Source organism: Chaetodon trifascialis, chromosome 19 (genome assembly GCF_039877785.1).
Source record: "Chaetodon trifascialis isolate fChaTrf1 chromosome 19, fChaTrf1.hap1, whole genome shotgun sequence".
Taxonomy (NCBI): domain Eukaryota; kingdom Metazoa; phylum Chordata; class Actinopteri; order Chaetodontiformes; family Chaetodontidae; genus Chaetodon; species Chaetodon trifascialis.
In genome coordinates, this window is record NC_092074.1 from 20,023,243 (window position 1) to 20,044,070 (window position 20,828).

The 20,828-nt window shown below is 45.2% G+C and overlaps 1 protein-coding gene across 1 annotated transcript; it reads left to right on the forward strand.

Moving 5' to 3' along the window:
- The first annotated feature begins 1,284 nt into the window (after positions 1-1,284).
- Positions 1,285-19,923, forward strand: LOC139347515 (kinesin-like protein KIF3C). Its single transcript, XM_070987194.1, has 8 exons — positions 1,285-3,292; positions 13,217-13,318; positions 13,494-13,616; positions 15,093-15,211; positions 15,696-15,812; positions 16,144-16,252; positions 16,894-17,039; positions 17,670-19,923. Exons 1-8 carry the CDS (start codon positions 1,880-1,882, stop codon positions 17,755-17,757), a joined length of 2,217 nt encoding a protein of 738 aa, XP_070843295.1. The 5' UTR covers positions 1,285-1,879; the 3' UTR covers positions 17,758-19,923.
- The last annotated feature ends 905 nt before the right edge of the window (positions 19,924-20,828 follow it).

Below are 20,828 nucleotides of genomic sequence, written 5' to 3' on the forward strand. Positions count from 1 at the left end.
CCCAGAAATTCTACCTTGAACTGTAAAGCCCCGCTGACTCGCACTTCCCCGAGAGTGACTCATGAAAGGTGATGCCTCAAGCGCCCCAGCTGAGGGGGTTTTAAGTACGAGTGGTTATGAAGAGCAGAATTCCCCCTGTGGCTGAGTCTTTTCCTTCTCTGGGTCATCAAACCACACACACACACACACACACACACACACACACACACACACACACACACACACACACACACACACACACACACACACACACACACACACACGGGGTCAGCTGGAAACCAGTATCTCCCCACTTGTTTGAGTATTTTTTTGCAGTGTGGTATTAGTACTTGTACTTCAGTAAAGGACCTGAATGTATACTGAATACATGTGCTCACATGAATCTCCTGCCCTCCTTTGGTGACTTTGACTGCCTGCAGGTCATCGTGTATTCCACACTTATGGCACCAGGTGGCGCTGCTGTGTCGTGGTTAAATGGTTAAATAAGCCTTGTAATGATTAATTTTGCATTTGGCCCCCTTGTCCTCAATTTGTGCCACTGTGGGAGCCCAGTTGTAGTAGAACTGACGGGAATGAAGAATAACATTCACTGAGTTCAGCCAGAATAAAGAGAAAATCATTATTTTTCTCACAGCAGTTTCCAGTTAGATGTAATACTGATAAACTGGCTCATACAGGAGCACACAGGAATCTTCCTGTGGACAATAAAACCAAATTTAACTGAACTGTCCTCTTCATTTGAAGACCGGTGTCAAATCTAAGCCCTGTAATATGTAACCACAGACAGATTAGATAGATTTATGCCACTTTATGCATCTGCTCCACTACATTTGATATAAATAGAATTCAGACGATAAATTATGATATATTATTATTGATTAAGCTACCAAGCAGTTCTTAGTGTAGTTAAAATTAACCCCAGCGGTGATGTACATTAATGCATCACTAACTGTAATCCATCAAAACAATATGATTCTGAAATTAGCATTTTTACTTTTGGTACTTTACGTGTATTTAATGCTAACACTTTTGTATTTGTATTTAAGTGGGATTTTGACTGGTTCTGTTTATAAAACACAGTTAAATTTACCAACTGAACAAACAGTGAGCTGGAACTCCATTTCCCATGAACCTTTGTTGCGCTCCGCAGTGATGTGGGGTGTGGTGGTTGAATGACTCTGTGTGTGTGTGTGTGTGTGTGTGTGTGTGTGTGTGTGTGTGTGTGTGTGTGTGTGTGTGTGTGTGTGTGTGTGTGTGTGTGTGTGTGTGTGTGTGTGTGTGTGTGTGTGTGTGTGTGTGTGTGTGTATACAGGAGGGAAGCACCGTCTCTCCGCACACACCGAGAGCCGCGAGCCGTGAATCCGCCTCGGAGCATCAGTGAGCGGGGGACAGTGAGATGCGGGCAGCGGTCTGCGGCGGATCCACCGGGCGTGTAAAATCCGGACGACATGAGTGAGACAGCTGAGCGTTTTTACTGTCGGCATTGTTGGATTTTTCTCCGCCGAGTGAATCCGGACGTGTAGCGGCACCGCAATGGAGCGTCGATCCAGCGCGTGAGAGCCGCTGACCGCCTGTCTAGCCTGTTTGAAAGCTAATATTAGAGACAATAAGGAGGAGAAATCAGCCATCACACATGGTGGCAATTCATAATTTCACTTGGTTATTGTAGGAATCTGTGTTTTTAGGCGCTGTCGCTGTTTTCCTTTATGATCTGATGAAGAAGCCATACTGAATTTGTTATTAATGGTTAGAAAAATCATTGGTTACACAATTCACAGGCACACAGGAGGCGGATTGAAGGCATCAGGAAGGTTTCCAGCCCAGTTTGAGTTAGATGATTTAAATTGTCCGTTTGCTTTATTACATCAAGAAACCAGTCATGTCAAAAAATAAGAGCAGCGAGTCAGTGAAGGTGGTGGTTCGATGCCGTCCGCTGAACCACAAAGAGGAGTCCAACGGGCCTGCAGGGGGCATCGTGCAGATGGACATCCGGCTCGGACAGGTGATCCTCAGAAACCCTCGAGCGCCGGCCAGCGAGCCCCAGAAAACGTTCACATTCGATGCAGTTTATGATGCCAACTCCAAACAGCGAGACCTGTACGACGAGAGCGTGAGGCCGCTGATAGATTCGGTGCTCGCAGGGTTCAATGGAACCATATTTGCCTACGGGCAGACCGGAACTGGGAAGACGTACACCATGCAGGGGGCGTGGATGGACCCAGAGAAACGGGGGGTGATCCCCAACGCGTTCGACCACATCTTCACGCACATCTCCCGCTCGCAGTCTGATAAGCAGTACCTGGTGCGGGCGTCCTACCTCGAGATCTATCTGGAGGAGGTTCGGGATCTCCTGGATCCCAAACATGGCAACGCCAGAGCCCTGGAGCTCCGGGAGAGTCCAGAGTCTGGGGTGTACGTGCGTGACCTCACGTCGTGTGTCTGCAAGAGCATCAAGGAAATCGAGGAGGTGATGAACATGGGCAACCAGGCGAGGGCGGTTGGGGCGACAGACATGAACGAACACTCGTCCCGGTCCCACGCCTTGTTCCTGATCACGGTGGAGTGCAGCCAGCCCGGACCGGATGGGAGGAAACACATCCGGGTCGGCCGCCTCAACCTGGTGGATCTGGCTGGCAGCGAGCGCCAAGCCAAGACAGGCGTCCAGGGAGAGCGCCTGAAAGAGGCCGCCAAGATCAACCTCTCCTTGTCCGCACTGGGGAACGTGATCTCAGCGCTGGCCGACGGGCGCAGCAGCCACGTGCCGTACCGGGACTCCAAGCTGACCCGGCTGTTGCAGGACTCTTTGGGCGGGAATGCAAAGACTGTCATGGTCGCCACCTTAGGCCCGTCTCCCCAGCACTACGACGAGACCCTCACCACTCTCCGCTACGCCAACCGGGCCAAGAACATCCAGAACCAGCCCCGAGTCAACGAGGACCCCAAGGATGCTCTGCTGCGCGAGTTCCAGAGGGAGATCGCTCGCCTCAGGGCCCAGCTCAACCACAGGAAGTGGAGGAGCAAACAGAAGAAGGAGCAGGTGGACGGCGAGGGCTGGGAGAGAAACGAGGATGAAGACACAGAGGGAGAGGAGGAGGAGGAGGTCGTGGAGAAGGAGGTGGAGGAGTATGTGAAGCTGGAGGAGCAGCGGTTGGAGATGGAGAAGGAGGCCATCAGGGGAGATCAATTCATGCTGGCTGAGGAGAAGCAGAGGCTCCTGGGAGAGGAGGAGAGGATGATGGGAGATCTGAGGAAGGAGCAGGAAGCCACTGAGCAGCTGACCGCCAAGTACAAGGTGAGACTCCAGACAGTCACTCCATCCATTCATTCATTCATCCATCCATTCATTCACACACAGTCCAGGAAGTCAGATTAAGGACGTGGTCTGTGGGATTAGCATGTGTGATAATCTGATGAGCTGTTAGTAAGGGACATTGTGGACAGTAGCAGCCTCACATCTAATTACATCTGTGTGTGTGTGTGTGTGTGTGTGTGTGTGTGTGTGTGTGTGTGTGTGTGTGTGTGTGTGTGTGTGCGTGTGTGTGTGTGTGTGCGTGTGTGTCAGATCACACATACTGTACTTCTGTGCATCACACACACAACATTACAAACAAACCATGTCCTCCTGACGTCCAGGCACTGATGTCAGAGATTGGTGAAAAGGGAACTCTGTTTTTGCATTAAAGGGATTCTCCTGCAGTCGAGTAACGTCCTTCCATGAAGTCTGGAGACAGATTAAAGAAGAGGCTGAGACATCTCGACTTTTAGTAGTGACGCAAGATGATCCTGATGACATTAAACGACCCTCACAGCCTGAGGAAAAGTCCTAATGATGGAAAAATTACATATCATGATGAGTAAAACTGGCTGAAAATTGGCATTTTAAGCCATTTTTGGGGCGGCTTTGGTTCAGAAGGTCGAAGTAGTGTAGTAAGTAATGCAGTCTACATGGCGAAGTGTCCTTGGGCAAGACACTGAACCCCAAATCACCATCGTATGAACGTGTGTGAAAGGGTGAACGCAGGCTTGTGTTGTAAAAGCGCTTTGAGTGGTCATCAGTAAAAAAATAAATACAGTCCATTTACCATTTGAGTCTGGACTATCCAGGATTGAGCTGTCAATCCATCACCAAGTTTGTGTGTCCCAGTTCTAACTAACTAGTTTTAAACTGGTGATTTACCAAATCTGGTTTTGCCATTAAAAACATTGTATTAGCTAACGACTTCTGCTCTCATTGATTGGTTGTATTTACGCATGCAGGTTGGAATGAGCTGTTCGCTGATGCTAACCCGGCCGTTATCTGTTCAGTTGTTTTCTTATTTTGTTATGCTGCGTCAGTTTTGTGAAATCTAATCTTTAGATCTTCACTTTATTTCGTTATTAAAAAGCATTTTGACAAGTGTCAGGTCAAACATCTGGACCACAGTCCACATAATCTCTTCGACTCCTCTGTCTTAACGGGTCATTGTTAGCAAGATCGCTATAATCCATTCAGTTTGCTGCACAGCGGGCACGCCGGGGGTTGGTACCCAAAAGGGTTTGAGTCCTACAGGAGCCCGACATGGACAAAAGTGCTGAGTGTTTTGCTATTATTTCTAGTGTTTCTACAGATTCTTTTTCCATTCTAGTTGTGTTTATACTGCAGACATTTAACCTTTTTCAATATCACTAATAAACACTTACATGATACCACACCAGTGCTTCCAGTGACTGGTGCTATGTGTGTGTTTGCGGCTGCTGCAGTGGAGCGTCTCATGTGTCCAGACAGGCACCGGTGACCAGTGTAGCCTAAAATGTCAGTCCTGTCTCTGCCCTGTACACACACACCGACACACACAGGCATCAATCAAAGACCGAGTCAGAGCTGAATTAATTGCTCTGCATGTCCCGTCGATGAGTCGCCCATGCAGAAAGACGTGACTGCAGTCTGTGATTCAGTGGCTCCCATCAAACATGAGACGCTGCTGGGTCAGCCCGCTGAGCCCGAGGCCCCGACGTGAGGAAACCAGAGGAGGGACGAGATATTTTCAGTGTCTGTGTGGGAACAATAGAAGGGCAAGTTAAGGTTGTAGTAGCCTCTTTTTTTTGGTTTTCTGTTCGCTGATGTTCTGTGTGTTTTCCCCTCAGCCCACCGGGTCGCCTCTAACGGCTCCTGGAGCCGAGTTCGACTTGCATGTGTTCAGCCGTGGGTGAATTTTCCAGTTCAGAAAAGGTTATAGAGTACACAGCACGCACTGTGGCTGCGCTGCTTTCTGGTCTGTCGAAGCTGCTGTCAGTCAACAGATTGATCTGTTTGCCTCTTCTGTAATGGATTTATTCCATGTAGGGCAAAATGTTTGAGAGCAAACGAATAGAAATTATAACTCTCTTAATATTGATATTGATGTGCAGTGGATCACAGCATGGGAAATGTGTGCAGAAACACTTTTAGATAATATTAAATCACATGTGTAAGAGGAAAACCTAGTTTAGTTCGTTTTTAAACACAGTTTGATTGAATTCATTAACTTGGAAATGATAACATCTTGTGATACGATCATATCACAAGATGATAACACGAGAAGTCAATAAACAGGGATATCGAATCATCACGTGACGCTGCAGCTGTGTCTCAGTGTCAAACATCATCATCAGGGCAAACGTCTGATGAAGGATTCCTTCAGTTTGGAACAGATTATGGATTAAAGCAGCTTCACATAACACCTTTGTGTCCAGAGTGTCCAGGTACCTCTGAGGATTGGTTGGGTCCAGCAGCATAGTTGTGTGTTTGTGATGTGTTTTATGTAATAAGTGCACACTGCAGCATGTACTCAGAAGAAAAGGTCAAAAATCCCTCAAACCGGCAAAAAAAATTGTGCCAACCTACAGTAACCTACAGTGTGTGTGTGTGTGTGTGTGTGTGTGTGTGTGTGTGTGTGTGTGTGTGATGCTGACTGGGTGGGTGAGTGAGGTCAGTGCAGAGAATCAGCAGAAGCTCTTCTCCTCTGCGCCCTGAGGAGGAAGATGATTAAGGGCCAGAAGTATTTCCTGCCTTTGATGCATCAGCCTGTTGGTGTTCAGAACTCGTCAAGCACAGTTTGTCAAGCAAGACGCAGTTTAATTAGTCTGTTCCAAGATGTAAACGTTTAAAGTTTAAATATGGTGATTATATGGATCTGATTCCTCTGTGTCATAAAGCTCCTTTATTGTCCAAAAACACGTGAGTGAACCATAACATCACACATGTTCCTTCATTGTGGTGAACGTGGTCACTGTAGTTCATGAGTCAGTGCCACATACACCAACCTGCTGCTGTAAATCAGAGCATGTGTGCATAAATCCGCCACTGAAAATAGTCCCTAACAAAGTCACAATTTTCTCAAGTTTGAGTAACATTTTCTAAAAGCTACAGTTTCCATCTGTTTTAGAGCATTTTAAAGTCGTATTTTAATATAAAACTATATATTTATGACTCATTTTTAAAGATTTACACCTTCAGTCAGAATGATTTGACTTGAGGATGAGATAAATGTGTTTATTAGTATTTGAAGTCTTCAGCTTAGTTCTTTTTAGTTTTTTATTTTCCAGCTTCTTAACCACTTGTAAGCGGACCTCTTCATCACTGCTCTTACTGAAAAACCTCTAGTTTCTAACAATTAACCCAACATATAGATCATAGATGGAGGATGTAAGGATGGTATTCAAGTTTTTCATCTTTTTAGCTCAGAAAATCTCCATAGTAACAATTTATCAGTTTGCCTTCTGATGATCAAAAGCAATAATTCATCATTAAACTTCTTTTTTGATCCTATGACAACCCTCAAACAGATCGAAGAGACCCCAGCTCAGCTGTCCTCTGATTGGCTCTGTCTGATATTAGCCCACCAATCACAGATCATGACCTGCGGGGTCCATTTTTCTCCCTGCTCTGACAGCCAATGAGAGAGAGGTTGCTAGGCAGAGAGACGCTGAAAGAGGCAGAGAGAAAGGCTGGAAACATGGTGGGAACGAGCTCAGAAATAACCAATTATAGATAACATCAGACTGAGAGGCGAAGGAGTCCCTCTTCCTCTCGCTCTTCCTCACTCAGAAACATCCACACAGGCACAAACAGCGGCTGTAAGTAGGTCAGGGACCAGCCTTGTGAAAGTATGCGGGGTCAGCTGGTGTTTCTGCAGGGTGCTGTTGGCTAACTGGCCTCGGAGGTGCAGCGCTCCATCTGTGGGTTGCGTTGTCATGTTGGTGCAACTGTTAGTTTAGCTGCTGCCTGCTCGGCAGGAAGCGCCACCGGCTCTGATTTACACGGCCAACTGCGACGGGGGACCTTCGACTGTTGGCTCTGACGTGCCAAATCTTCCTCATCGCCTTCTTGAAGCAACAATAAGCGCAAAATTTAACACCATGGAAATAGATTAAGAGCTTAAAAATGCACTCAGATATACCAAACCTAGTGTGTCCACCAGTAATATTCTTCTTCTTTCAGCAGCATCACAGTGCGTCTCTTGAGTCAGGTGCAGTCTGTGCTGTTATGAAACCGTCAGGTATCGTCACAGTCGCTGTGCAGAGCTTCATGCTGAGCAGCAGGTCCTCATCAGGACGCCGCTGCGTCCGTCCCTCCAGTGGACTATTCTTAGATCCATTTTTCTGGGTCGCAACTGTAGCATCTTCTTCCTCTTCCTGTCTCTCTCTGCTCCACATCACATATCTCCTCCGGCGCCTGTAGGCCCTTTAAGAACGCTTGAAATGTCTTAAAGCTATCTGAACTTTGGATGCTTTGCATGCTTTTATTTTGTTACCTGATCTTTTTCTCAATCATTTAATTTCTCTCGTTTTTCTGAGATCTCTTTAACTCAACGTGCCTTTTCTACTGCTTTGGCAGTTTTACAACTTCTTGGTGAAACGGCACAGGAAATAGGTCGATTTCATGCGTCTTAAATTGAGAGTCTGAAGTTACTGTTTGAGAATATCACCAGAAATTTGGAGTCTTATTTACGGTAACAGGAAAATGAAATCAGCACAGACTGCTCTCAGGAGTGTGAATGTAATAAACTGAAAATAAAAACTCCTCCGTGGCGAGCTGCCCAGATAAAGTGTGTGCGTGGGAAAGCACTGAGCTGCTTCTCTCTGGCTCTTCTGTGCGACGCCCAGCGTAGACGCTGCGTCGTCAGGCTGGAGAGCAAACAGAGGACGGTGACTCGGCCTGGAGCGGGATGATAATTCAGTCTTTCAGCCGGAAAACAAACGTTTTTACCATGAACGCTTCGTCCAGTCTTTGCTGTCTTTTGTTATAGGAGGAAATGGACGTTGACTGTCCATTAATGTCTTTCCTGCATCCTGCCAGCTGAAGTTCATCCAATCAGAATGCACGTCAACAACAATGCCCACTGCCTCATGGGAAAAAGCTCGGACGCACACACTGCACATACTGTACACGCATTGTGCTTACATATAAGCTTTCCATAATACACACACACACACACACACACACACACACACACTCACATATGTAACATTATGGATATAATGACTGCTTCCTGTTTATAGAGCTGCCTTCCTGTCTAATTAGAGGAAAAAGTCTGGGCAGAGAGGGAGACGTGTGTGTGCGCGTGTGTGTGGGTGTGTGTGTTTGTGTGTGTGTGTGTGTGTGTGTGTTTGTGTGTGTGTGTGTTTTCACGCGTGTGTGTCTGTTTAGGCTAACGAACAGAAGCTGCTCATCGCTGCTCTCCATCTTTCAGCATGGAAGCCTGCATCACTGAAATATTGATGAATCAACTCTGTGTGTGTCCGTGTGTGTGTGTGTGTGTGTGTGTGTGTGTGTGTGTGTGTGTGTGTGTGTGTGTGTTCATGCTCTGAGCATCCAATCATGGGATCAGTGGAGAAAGCAGAGCCGGTTCTTAAAGAATACACACTCCTCTGTCTCGAGAAACATCTGCGTGTAAACATGAAATATGTTCATCTTCTATGAGATGAACATATTTGACAAATTTCCCAGAGTCCCTTCATTTTTTGAAGGGACGCTGGCAGGATGAAAGGATGTTTTTCAGGTTAATCTGAGGTTTCCTGTCTTACGCTGGGATCTGCTGGTTGCCTGTTACACCCTGGATCTCCCTTGTGTGTTTATTAGATGCAGGAGATGACTGACAGCGAGCGAACGGTAATGAGATTTTAGGCTTTAAGTCGCGGCTCTTTAAGTGGTTTTTGCATCGACCAGGACTGATGTGAACCAGATTCTCCGAGGCGGTCTGACCTTTGTTCCCTCTGTTTTTTCTACTTGTCTTTCGTGCTCAGTGTCTCTTGTCTTTCTACCTCTCCTCTTCTTCTGTCCCCTCCCAGCAAGCTCTCCGTCTCTGCGCCGCACACACGAGAGCCGCCGTCGTCGTCACATTGTATTTATAACCCGGTCGCTCCCAGCAGGCCTCTGCCTCGCCGCGATTGGCTGGCTGATGCGGATGAGCCAGCTCAATATGCAACACTTCCCTTTCTCCTCACTTTCCCATCAGGAAATCAAATCAGTCACAGCCAAAAGAATTTGGAGCGGGCAGATTATACATGTGCACACAAATATGCAGGCTGGCACACACACGCACCCACACGCTCCAGGAAGTGTGATGCTTCAGTGTTTTCTTTGGCTGTTTCTATCCTGCAGGATCTAAAAACATATGGATCATCTCAATATATCGGATATTTTACTAACATCCAGGCGTTATTATAGAGTATATAGCTCTATATAAATCTAATTATGTTTGGTCTTTTGTTGTTTTATTCTGATTTCTTTGTTTTGAATGTTTGATTTTTGCTTGATTTGGTTGATTTGCTTGAGTTGTGTGTGGTGACCACTAACACAAAGTTTGGACATTTTCTGCTCCTTTTCACACATATATTATTTATTTATGTTGTTTATTGTGAGTTTTCTGTTAATTTCAGTGGTTGCACTCGTGTTTCTTGCTTATATTTATGTAAATCTAGTTGAAGGATATGAGATCTGCTTTATTGATCAAGCTGACAGAGAGGCAGCCAGGAAGATGTAGATACAGGAAGGTTTATAATGACACGATGAACAAACTGAAGCTCGACTGTGACCTTTAGAGAGCGTCAGACATCCTGACTGCATCTGTGTGTGTGTGTGTGTGTGTGTGTGTGTGTGTGTGTGTGTGTGTGTGTGTGTGTGTGTGTGAGAGGGAGAGAGAGGCTGAAATCTCAGTCTGCAGTGATGCCTGTAAACAGAATAATGAGTCGAATGACAAGTGAGTCGTGTCTCATGTGATTGAAGGTCATTTGGACACCTCACTGAGTCATCGCTGCCCCTCCTCCTCCTCCTCCTCCTCCTCCTCCTCCTCTCATGTCTTCTTTTCATCTTCACCTCTGGTGAATCAGCTCAGATGTGAAAGAGCTTGACCTGAACACCAAGAACATGATGTGTTTGGAAATCTGCCCTGGGAACCCATGACACTATGACTGCAGCAATTTTCAGGAAAAATTCATTTCTTTAGACAGAGATGAGATAAAAGGTTAATTTGAGTCCCTGAAAACAGCATCTTGCAGAACAACCTCACCGTTTAGTACCGTTCTGCAGCTTTCCGTCATATTACATGATCTTCCTGACCAGGGATTTGATCTAAAAAACGCATTTCTCATTTCATCTCCAGTATAAAAGTGCATGAGTGGGCATATATTCTTCAGATGGATGCAAACATTATTTCATGGCATCATCCTCCTGCAGCAAAGAGCACTGCATGATTTCCACAAGGAAGGGAAGCTAACAATGCTAGCAAGTTCACGAAAAAGACTCTTATGCACTCAATGCTAGCAGCCTGTTTTTAGGATATCCAGAGTGTACAACGCAACAAAAACATTGTTTGATATTAATTGGATGCTGCTGCATTTGTGAGTTGATGTATTTGAGGTTTTGACACAGTTTCGTGAAGCCAGTGAGACTCGCATTACATCACTTTATCTTTTTTTGAAGTTAAAACATGATTTTCCTGGCTAGAAAATAGCATGATGTGTGTTGCAAGTGCCTGGCGGAGAAAAACTGAACCGTCGCATTAAATGTAAAGGGTCAAGCTGTCCATTTAAGTCCATTCCTGCATTATAAAAGGCTGAATGTACAGCACTTTCATCCATCTAACAAGCCTATCAGGGGGACGAGACATGGATGCATGGGAGAGAAAAAAAAGCCTGACATGAATCAGCCCTTTAATGAAGCTGAAAGAATATGACAAAACACAAAGAGCAGCAAACCAGGCAGTCTCACACACACACACACACACACACACACACACACACACACACACACACACACACACACACACAGAACACAAAGACAGCTCCAAACAAAGAGGCTTTCTGTAAAAACCTGCTGCAGACGCATCCTCTCTGAAGGACTCCACTGTACTCTCTGCATGAGTCTGAGTGTGTGTGTTTTTGTGCATGTAATAAAGAACCTATAGGCTGCACACAGTTGACACACACACTGGCTTTTTGTATAAAGTCCTGAGACTGGAATGTGGCCAGCACACAATGGCCGTGGCCCCTGCTTCCCCTTTTGAGCCCGTTTGTTCTCCCCTTTCCCCTCCGGATCTTTACATTTTCTTCATCTCCTTTTCTCCTCCTATCCTGTTTCACGTCTGTCTCTCTGTCTTCCTGCTCCGTTGTTCATTTTAGATGTCTGCCCTCAGGACAGAGAACATGTGTGTGTGTGTGTGTGTGCGTGCGTGCGTGCGTGTGTGTGTGTGTGTGTGTGTGTGTGTGTGTGTTTGATTCACCTTCAGCGCAGATTGCATCACTGTGGCCCCAAGCCTTTAATCTCCACGGTAACCAAAGATGCTGTGACCAGAGGCATGAAATGATAATGACTCCTCTTCAGAGCTAACGCACATATTTAAAAAGAGACGATGCAGCGTAGAATTTCCTTTTAAAAGCTAGAAATAATAACTAGAAAGCAGAGGGAGAGAGCAAACCTCAGAACGGCTAAATAATACTTAAAAATGTTTAAATATTGTTAATATAAATACATGATCCAAATACTTTTTAATTTATTAAGTGCTATGGTTCCCGAGAAGTGAGCAGAAATGTGAAAAAGCAAGAATAACAGCCATGCTACCAGCTCTGTGCCAGCTTTGAGCTAAATGCTAACCTCAGTATGCTAACAAGTTTACACTGACAATGCTAGTAACGTTTATCTACCATGTTAAACATCTTAGTTTAGCTTGTTGGCATGCTAAACTGTAATGTTTGTCCACCATGTTCAACATCTTAGTTTAGCGTGTTAGCAGGCTAAACTCTAATGTTTATCTACCATGTTCAGCATCTTAGTTTAGTATGTTAGCATGCTAAACTGTCATGTTTATCTACCCTGTTCAGCATCTTAGTTTAGCATGCTAGCATGCTAAACTGTAATGTTCAACATCTTAGTTTAGCCTGTTAGCAAGCAAGTACAGGTGGGGCTGATGGGAACATAGAGCAAAAAAGTCACCAAAGACAATTGTGTTGTCATTTTGATGTTCAGTTATCAGAAAACTTCGACCTGCTGATGGACCAAAGTTGTTATGAGACAGCAGTTGACAGGCAGGTCGATGCCATATTTTACACTATGTCATTTTGTTCTGGTCCACTCTTGACAGTGATTCATGTCTGAAGTCTGAGGCGACGGCAACGTTTGAGCTGAGCTCAGCTTGTTGTGGCACGGTGTCATCATGGGGAGGTTAAGCTGCCCACTTCCAGCTCCGTCTGCCTCATCAGCACAATGTCTGCACCGACTGCAGCTCCAACACACACAAACACTCACTGACTTAACTGTCTGATGTCCACATGAACATAGTTTGACCCCCCAGAAACTCAATCTTATGTATTTTTTGTATCTTATATAATATTTGAACTAAATTCTCAAAAGATTCTATGTAATATCCTCAAAACCACAGCTATATAAAAACAAAACAGTGAAGCTCAGAGTAGTAACAAACCTACAGAATCTGCATTTATAATTGACAGTTGTGCTTTAATACATTTAATAGCACCAGAGATGTTTGGACCTTTAATTCCTTTAGGAACGGATCTTCATTTTATAGCATCTATACCTTACACATAAAGTACAAAGTATGAAAAAACTTGATGTATTAAAACCTCTTGATGTATAGATTGTGAAAGGGACTGACACTGAGAAGCTGTGTCAGTTGCTGCTGCGAGGACACAAAATATTCCTTCATTACAAATGTCAATCCAAACCTTTTGTTTGTCTCAGGCGATGGAGAGCAAGCTGCTGGTCGGCGGAAAGAACATCATAGATCACACCAATGAGCAGCAGAAGATGCTAGAGATGAAGAGGCACGAGATCGCTGAGCAGGTATTTTAGCACATTTGTTCAGTGCACAATGCGTGCTTAGGCTACAGTAAGCCTGCTTTACAAGTTATATGTTTAGTTTAGAGTTAAGTTTCACCTGCAAAATACACGGAATAAAAGCAAATTGAAGGAGATGCTGTTCAGACAGAGAGTCAGACATGTCAACCGATGCTTTCAGTCACGGAGCGAGAGGGAGATTCAGCAGCAGATGCTGATGCAGGACGAGGAGACGCTGGAGCTGAGAGAGACCTTCACGTCCCTGCAGCAGGAGGTGGAGGCCAAGACCAAGAAACTCAAGAAGGTAAAAGACGCCGCGTCTGCACGGAGGCATGCACACATAAGCTGCACATACAGGAGGGCTGCTTCCACTTTTATCGACAGAAGAATAAAAACATACAGATGCATTTTTACATGTACACATATTCACATTCCTTTTTTGTTCCTAATGTCAGTATATCCCTCTTTACCCCTTTTACCCCTGACCCCTGACCTGGACCCCCTGCCTCGGACATATGCTCCATAAATCTCAGTACCTCAAGGTTTGTCCTGCCGTCCCCTCCTCTCTCCTGGACCTCTCCCTCCCTCCCTCCATCACTCTCTATCACTGTCTGTCTTGGGCCTCTTCACGCTCTCCATGCTAACCTTCTCAGTCTGTTTCCCCTTCCTTGTCAAATTGCTCTGGAGCTCCAGTAACTCACTCCTGAAACCCTCCGTTCAAACCCTGAAACAGCACTCCAGACATTTCCAACCCCTCCCTGCTCTTCTCGCTTCCCAATCCGCTGCACGGCCAGCAGGACTAACCCCAGGCAACCCACTGTGTGAGCGTGGATGACAATGTGATTAATGGTCCGGTGTTGATCTTTGCTCTGCTGAAGCGCTAACGCAGCACGCGTGCCATCTACCCTTCTCTCACTGCATGGCGTCGTCTCTCTGAGGAAAAGGAGGATAAAGATTGGATGTTTTCACGCTTTGATTTCAGAGCGCAGCCTGTGGAGCTTTTACACTTTAGGTTTAGGTGGTCTGGCTGCAGGACTTTTTGTAGCTGATGGCTGATAAAAGGAAGCATTTGTTAAGCTGATGTACAGTATAGTTGTGCGTTAATGGGTTAGTGCGTTGGAGTGTAACTCCACATCAGGGCAACAACAAGCTAGAAAACATGGATGTAAACAGTGCACGTTGTAATATTTCAAGGTTTGCTAGACCTCAACAATGCACACAAAGCAATACACTGAATGCAAACAGAAATATTTGTTTCCAGGAAAACTCCACAGGGCGCAGTGATCTTCTCCTTTACAGTAACATCTAGCAAGGCCACCACCACTGCAAAGGCTGCACCAGAAAGGCTCCTATTCAGCCATGAAACGAGGTGAATTTTGCCGTCAGTGCTCTATTTCACGGAGTGGTTGTAAGAGTGTAAACACAGTCACTGTTTGGGAATAATAAAACCCCAATTCCAAGGCGGCACATGATGGAGTTTGTGAACTGTGGTGTCATCTCTCAGGCTAGCGACACCAGGGCTAAAGTCAGGATTAGCCCACTTGTTTAAAGCCCGTGCAGCCAAAGAATGAGCAGTGTGAAAGCTCAGGAGCACAGGAGGAAAGAGGAGGAAGGAGGGCTGCCGTGGTGCCGTGCTCCCATCGGCTGCCCAGTTCTCCAGACGCCAGTGGCTCCAGTGCTGTTGCTATGGGTAACCAAGCTCCGGCGAGTCGGAGACCAGTTCATCAGCGGCGTCTCTCCTCCTCACCCCCTCTGTTTGTCTCTCCCTCTCTCCTCGTAGCTGTACGCCAAGCTCCAGTGCATCAAAGCGGAGATCCAGGACGTGAACGACGAGCACGTGAGGAGCCGACAGGAACTGGAACAAACTCAGAATGAGCTCACCAGAGAGCTCAAGTTCAAGTGAGTCGAACAAACGTCCGGAGGAGTCAGCAGAATCGGCAAATACGCCTGACGGTTCAGCGAGCACAGGGCTCAGATCAGATACGTGCAGGCTTCACCGGAGCTCCATTATTCCAGACAGTGAGAGGTGCTCAGAGATGTTTAGATAATGAGGAAAATCGAGTGGGAACTGGACGGGCAAATACACATCTAACACTCAACAATACTTCATTATTAGCTTTTTATATATATATAAATTGCATACATACAGTTAGTGAAAGCACTAAAATGAGCCAACGTGAAGTGGATGTTTGTTTTCACATTTTTCTCATTACTTTCTCTGGTGGAAACGAACAATGTTTTTGACCGTTTTGGCCAAATTGAGGTTGGATGGTTGATTATTAGATGTCACTCTGTACAGCAGACTTCAGCGTAAACCCCTCTGAGCTGTTTCTTCCTCGTACATCCTCACACTAAACCTTCGCACTGCTGTGTGTACATGCAGGTATCTCATCATAGAGAACTTCATCCCTCCAGAGGAGAAGAATAAGATCATGAACAGGCTGACCTTTGACCCCGAGGAGGATCAGTGGAAGTTTCAGCCTCTTGTTCCTGCTGAAAGGTCAGTGTGGCTTTTAGATGATAGGATGTTCCCACTCGGGCCGGAAATAATGGCCTCTGAATGTGTTTGATTTGATCAGGGTTCATGACCTTTTGACCCTCCTGCTCTCTGCGCCGCTCGCTCTTCTTCTCTTGTCTCTTTCCTGTCATACTCCTCCGTTATTAAAGTAAAAAAGAGACTTTTTTCACCACCGGAGAGAAAACTAGACCTCATGTCTTCTGTCGAACATGTCTCGCCTGGAGCTTCGTGAAGATGCATTCTGGGATTTTTAACACTGATTTCTGATTGATTTTTTTTGTTTCTCATTGATCCTCCTCTCTCCCCCGTTCAGTAAATCCTCGCAGATGAAGAAAAGGCCAACGTCTGCAGTTGGATACAAACGGCCAATCAGCCAGTATGCCAGGGTTGCCATAGCGATGGGAGCTCACTCCAGATATAGGGTAAGTGTGTGTGTGTGTGTGTGTGTGGGGGGGGGGGGGGGTTTCTGTTTCTGACCACCAGAGGAATTTAAGTCCATTGTTCACTCTCTTGTCGCTCAGTTTTGGTCTCCACCAATTGATGAGATGAATATCTGCCTCTTCTTAATCTGAAGTTTGGTGCTGGGATATTAGCTTTTCAGAATTTTTTGCTGAAAATACGGTGTTTCAGACTGCAGACGGATGCAGACAGAAGGGATACGGTGATGTTAGGAAGGTGTGCTGAAGGATAGCAGGGTTTTAGTGGAGTGGAGAGGTGGATGGACGATGGTGTGGGCCAGCTGGAGAAGCACGAGGGTTAGCAGGCCGGCAGGGGGAAGCGAGCCGAAAGGGAAAGAATATAAAGAAAGAAATTAGCTGCAAAACGCTGAAGCACTGCAGGGAGCTGCAGAATTGGGTGATGATTCACTCTGGGGTTGCCACCACGAGCTTGACCCATTGTTAAAATACAAATGTTAATTAGAGCGGCTTTAAATTGGGATAAGAGTACATCACTATTAAAACATTTCTGCACGAAAACAGGGAAAACCAAAACTTTACTTTGCAGAACGTAACGCACAAAACAGCTTCATGTCAATGAAACATCTGCGTGTGTGTGTGCGCAGGCTGAAAACATCATGTTCCTGGAGCTCGACATGACTCCTCCAAACACCGCCTCACTGGATCGCCCAGCGGAGGCGGAGCAGAACCAAAGTCACTCTCTGGACAACTCGCCCACCAAGGACAGAGGCGTCCGCAAGTCTCGATCCTGGTGAGGCCGAAACCCCCTCAAATGTTGGCTCATTGGAGATCCATGAGTAGAAACTGTTGAATTAGTTTGTGTGTTTGTGTCCTTTTAATCTCCTTTAATCTTTTATTCGAGAGATCTTTGCCAAAAGGTGTCACGTATGGGTCTATGTTAGCTAACATATCCTGTTATATGTCCTTCAATGAGTTTCCAATTGTAAGATGTCAGTGCATATTTTGATTATTTAAAAATCTAATTTAACCCTACTGGTCCAGATGTGATACCAGATCATATAATCAGACTTTTCTTTATGAGATTATTTATATTACTTATCGCTGTCAGTGTGCTGTTTTTACTTGTTGATCTACGAATAAGACTTTATTTCATATGTAGGAGTCCTGCTTTAACTGGCCTGTGTCTGACTAGTCGTAAATGGTTTAGAGTCAGTGCATCTCTAAATGGGATTATTCAGGATTAGCCACACCCTCTCTAGGCGGTCCTAATCTGCTGCTTTATCTCTCATTTGCTCAGCAGTCGGTCACCTCAGTGCTGCTGGATAATCTTTCTAACCTATGTCTAAGATGTGTGGAAAGGAGATTACACATCATCCATATTTTCATTTTAATCTGATGTATGTTTCTTTGTTTTTTGCAGGTGTCAGACTCCAAAATCCATGGCTTCCTCTTCTTCTAATGCTTCCCTGGCGGCGTGTCACACCGCCACGCCCATGGCAGCGCAGTAAAGCTTTAGTGAAGAGGGTTTTTTTATTGTTATTTATTTTATTCCTACGCTTCCTCTTCCTCTTTTCCTCTTTTGTTTTGGCCAGTGATCCTCGAAAAAGACTTCCTAGTGAGGCCTGCAGCCTGGACACAAATGCAACACCTGCGCTGAATGCTGACAGGCGATTGGCTGCAGTGAAGGGTATTTAACGAGGAAGTGACGGGAAACTAAACGAACCTCAGAGACACCAGTTCCTCCTGTTCTACAGATCTGAAGGGCCGCTAGAACTCCTCTTCTTCCCTGCATGTTTGAGACCATGAGCCTCGGATCATCCTCTAAAATAACAGTCTGACTGGCAGACTGGTGTGTGTGTGTGTGTGTGTGTGTGTGTGTGTGTGTGTGTATGTGTGTGTGTGTGTGTGTGTGTGTGATCTGTACATACAGGGCTGTATGATTGCCTGTTTGTGTTTCTACTTGCTACCAATACAGATCTGAAAGCTCACAAACTGCTTGAATTGCCTGTAAGATATCAGTGTAAATATTTCATGTCTTTGGGGTGGGGGGTGGGGGGGCTGGTTTGGTCTGTTTTCTGTGTGAGGGGGAGACAGTTGGCTCAGAAGTGAATTCATAGAGACGAGAGTTTATGTCTTTGTTGGCTGTTGGATTTGAGCACAGTAGAAAATAACCATGTAACATGTTGTTGGTCAGAGGTGCTCTGAAACCCGAATGATGACCTTTGTCGTACCTGTCGTCTCCACAGTGTCGTAATTTAAAAGCAATGCCTTAAAATAATCCCATTAAAATGAAAACAGTGAGGCATTTTAGTCATATCAGAGCAATGAGAAAAACCAGGACACATCAACTATTGTTCTGGTGATGTTTTTTTTTTTAGGATCAGTACCTAAGGTTTAAGAGAGGATATTAACCATATTAACGATAATACAGCACTAATTGAGTGTGAAAGATCTCTATTGGCCTTGAAAACAACTGCAGCTCCACTTATGAGCTTTGAGCTTGAGCTGCTGATACTAACTCAGCCACACACAGATGAGAAGGACCCAACGATATGCTGATGTGAACAGTTAAAAAACAGGATAATGATGGAAGCGGCCAGCCAGCGGTTGTCCATTTGTATGCTTGGCCACTTATTCAGAATTAAGAAAAATACCTCACGGTGCTCTCTGCCTCCACCTCAGAGTTATTTTCACCTTTTCATCAGGACACTTCGTCATGCGTTTTCCACTCGAGCAGGAAGTTGTCTTTGTGGCCTCAGATTGAGATTCAGCATCATGAAAGTCCACTCAGAGGACCCAACCCCAAGTCTCTGGGACTGGGAAGCTGAATAACTGCTAAACAATCAAGAAACACCTTTTCTGAATGATGATGATGATGCATTACTGCGCTCACATCCACCTCAGCAGCTTCTTTAAACATTCATCAGGTGAAAGGTGCAGGAGGCTGACTCTTGTACCTCACTGGTTGTTCAGCCTGCGGTCAGGTGTGTGCAGTTTAGTGTCAGTGGGTTCTTTACCTGCTCGAGGTGAAGAGGAGCAGACAGCGGGGGTCAAGTTGACTAATTATCACTGTATTATTGATGCCAGAGATCCAGTTGCAGCTGAGCCCCCCTGCCAGGTGTAAGAGCACGGAGCAGCCCTTTACCACCAGTGTGACAGGTTTTTAACAGTTTTTACGATACTTGACACATGACATTGTCCTCCATTGTGTACAAACATGACCTAAACATCAGACTGACTGCACTGATGGTGAAATTCATGTTCATCTCATGTTCAGTAACATACAATCTGCAGGAGGTGCGCTGCCCCTCTGAACTCACCGATATGTTCAGGCCTCCCCGTCATCCATTAATTATTAATAATCAGCCATTATCCCTTATGTCAAACACAGAAAAGCAGCAAATCCTCATATTTGAGGAGCCAGAAACTGTTTGACATTTCGCACTCATTCTCAATAAAGCCTTCTGAAATGATCTATCAGCAATATGAATAAAATTCAAAGGAAAGGGTTAAAATACTGTGATCTGTGCTACAAGCTACAGTCAGATGCTGTTTTCAGTGAATTTCTGAGTGTTAACCTACTTCCTCCACTGTCTCAACCACTTACAGATGCACACTGTGGGTTTTATGTGTTTAGTCATCAGTATCTGGGTACATAATTGACCCAGTTTGTTGTGACTTTTAATGCTCTGAGGCTTCAAGAAAATGTTCATGCCCGTGCTGCATAATGGAGGTTAGAAAACATGCAACTGTACCTTTAATAATGATTTATCAGGCCTCATTTCAGGGTGCTTTTCACATTAATATTCATGCAAAAATTAGAAATAATGGTGTCTTTATTACTGAGAACAGCTGCTTTAAATGTTTGCTGGATGCTGTTTATTTGCGCTGTGTAATGCATTCATCTCTACTGCCTCAAAATGTTCACAAATTATGGTCTAAAAATAGGGCAGACGGTGATGCAAGGATGAACGTGATTGGGTTAAATAATTTAGGAACAAAAACTATGAAGAACAAGCAGTTGACACCAGTCTACGCTGCCTCTAAACATGTCTCATGTGAACATTTTGTCATATCAGCTGGTAAAATTCTCCATGTACGTTTCCCATCTGTGTCAGGTTTGTAATATATTGTATAAATGTTTTGTGTGTGTGAGGGCTGTGGGGGCGGGGGAGAAGGGAAGATGCCAATGGAAGAGGGGGGGATGGACGGATGGATGCAGGGATCCAGAGACAATCAGGAAGTGAGGAACGACTGTGGAGGAGGTGGATACGGAGCCTGTTTCCATGGTAACCTGCCAGTAAAGGGTGCTGGGATGGGGATGGGGATGGGGGGTTGTGTATCCATATGTATGTATGTATGTAACATGGAGAGCCATGAGCTCATGTCTGTCTGACAAAAAAAATCTAATAAAGACACTGTCACAGGCGCCTGCTGGTCCATCAGCCATGTTTGAATACCTCGGATCAATAGTTCAAGATTGATTTCAGGTTATTGTGTGTGTGTCTGTGTGAACTCAATCTACGCACGTGTGAGATCGCCATCAAGACCAATAATTTTTCATTTTATTTCATTGTAT

Coding starts and splice junctions, on each gene's coding strand:
- LOC139347515 (XM_070987194.1), top strand. CDS start 1,880: ATGTCAAAAAATAAGAGCAGCGAGTCAGTGAAGGTGGTGGTTCGATGC. Junction 13,319..13,493: donor GGCACGAGATCGCTGAGCAG/GTATTTTAGCAC, acceptor CGATGCTTTCAG/TCACGGAGCGAGAGGGAGAT. Junction 15,212..15,695: donor ACCAGAGAGCTCAAGTTCAA/GTGAGTCGAACA, acceptor GTGTACATGCAG/GTATCTCATCATAGAGAACT.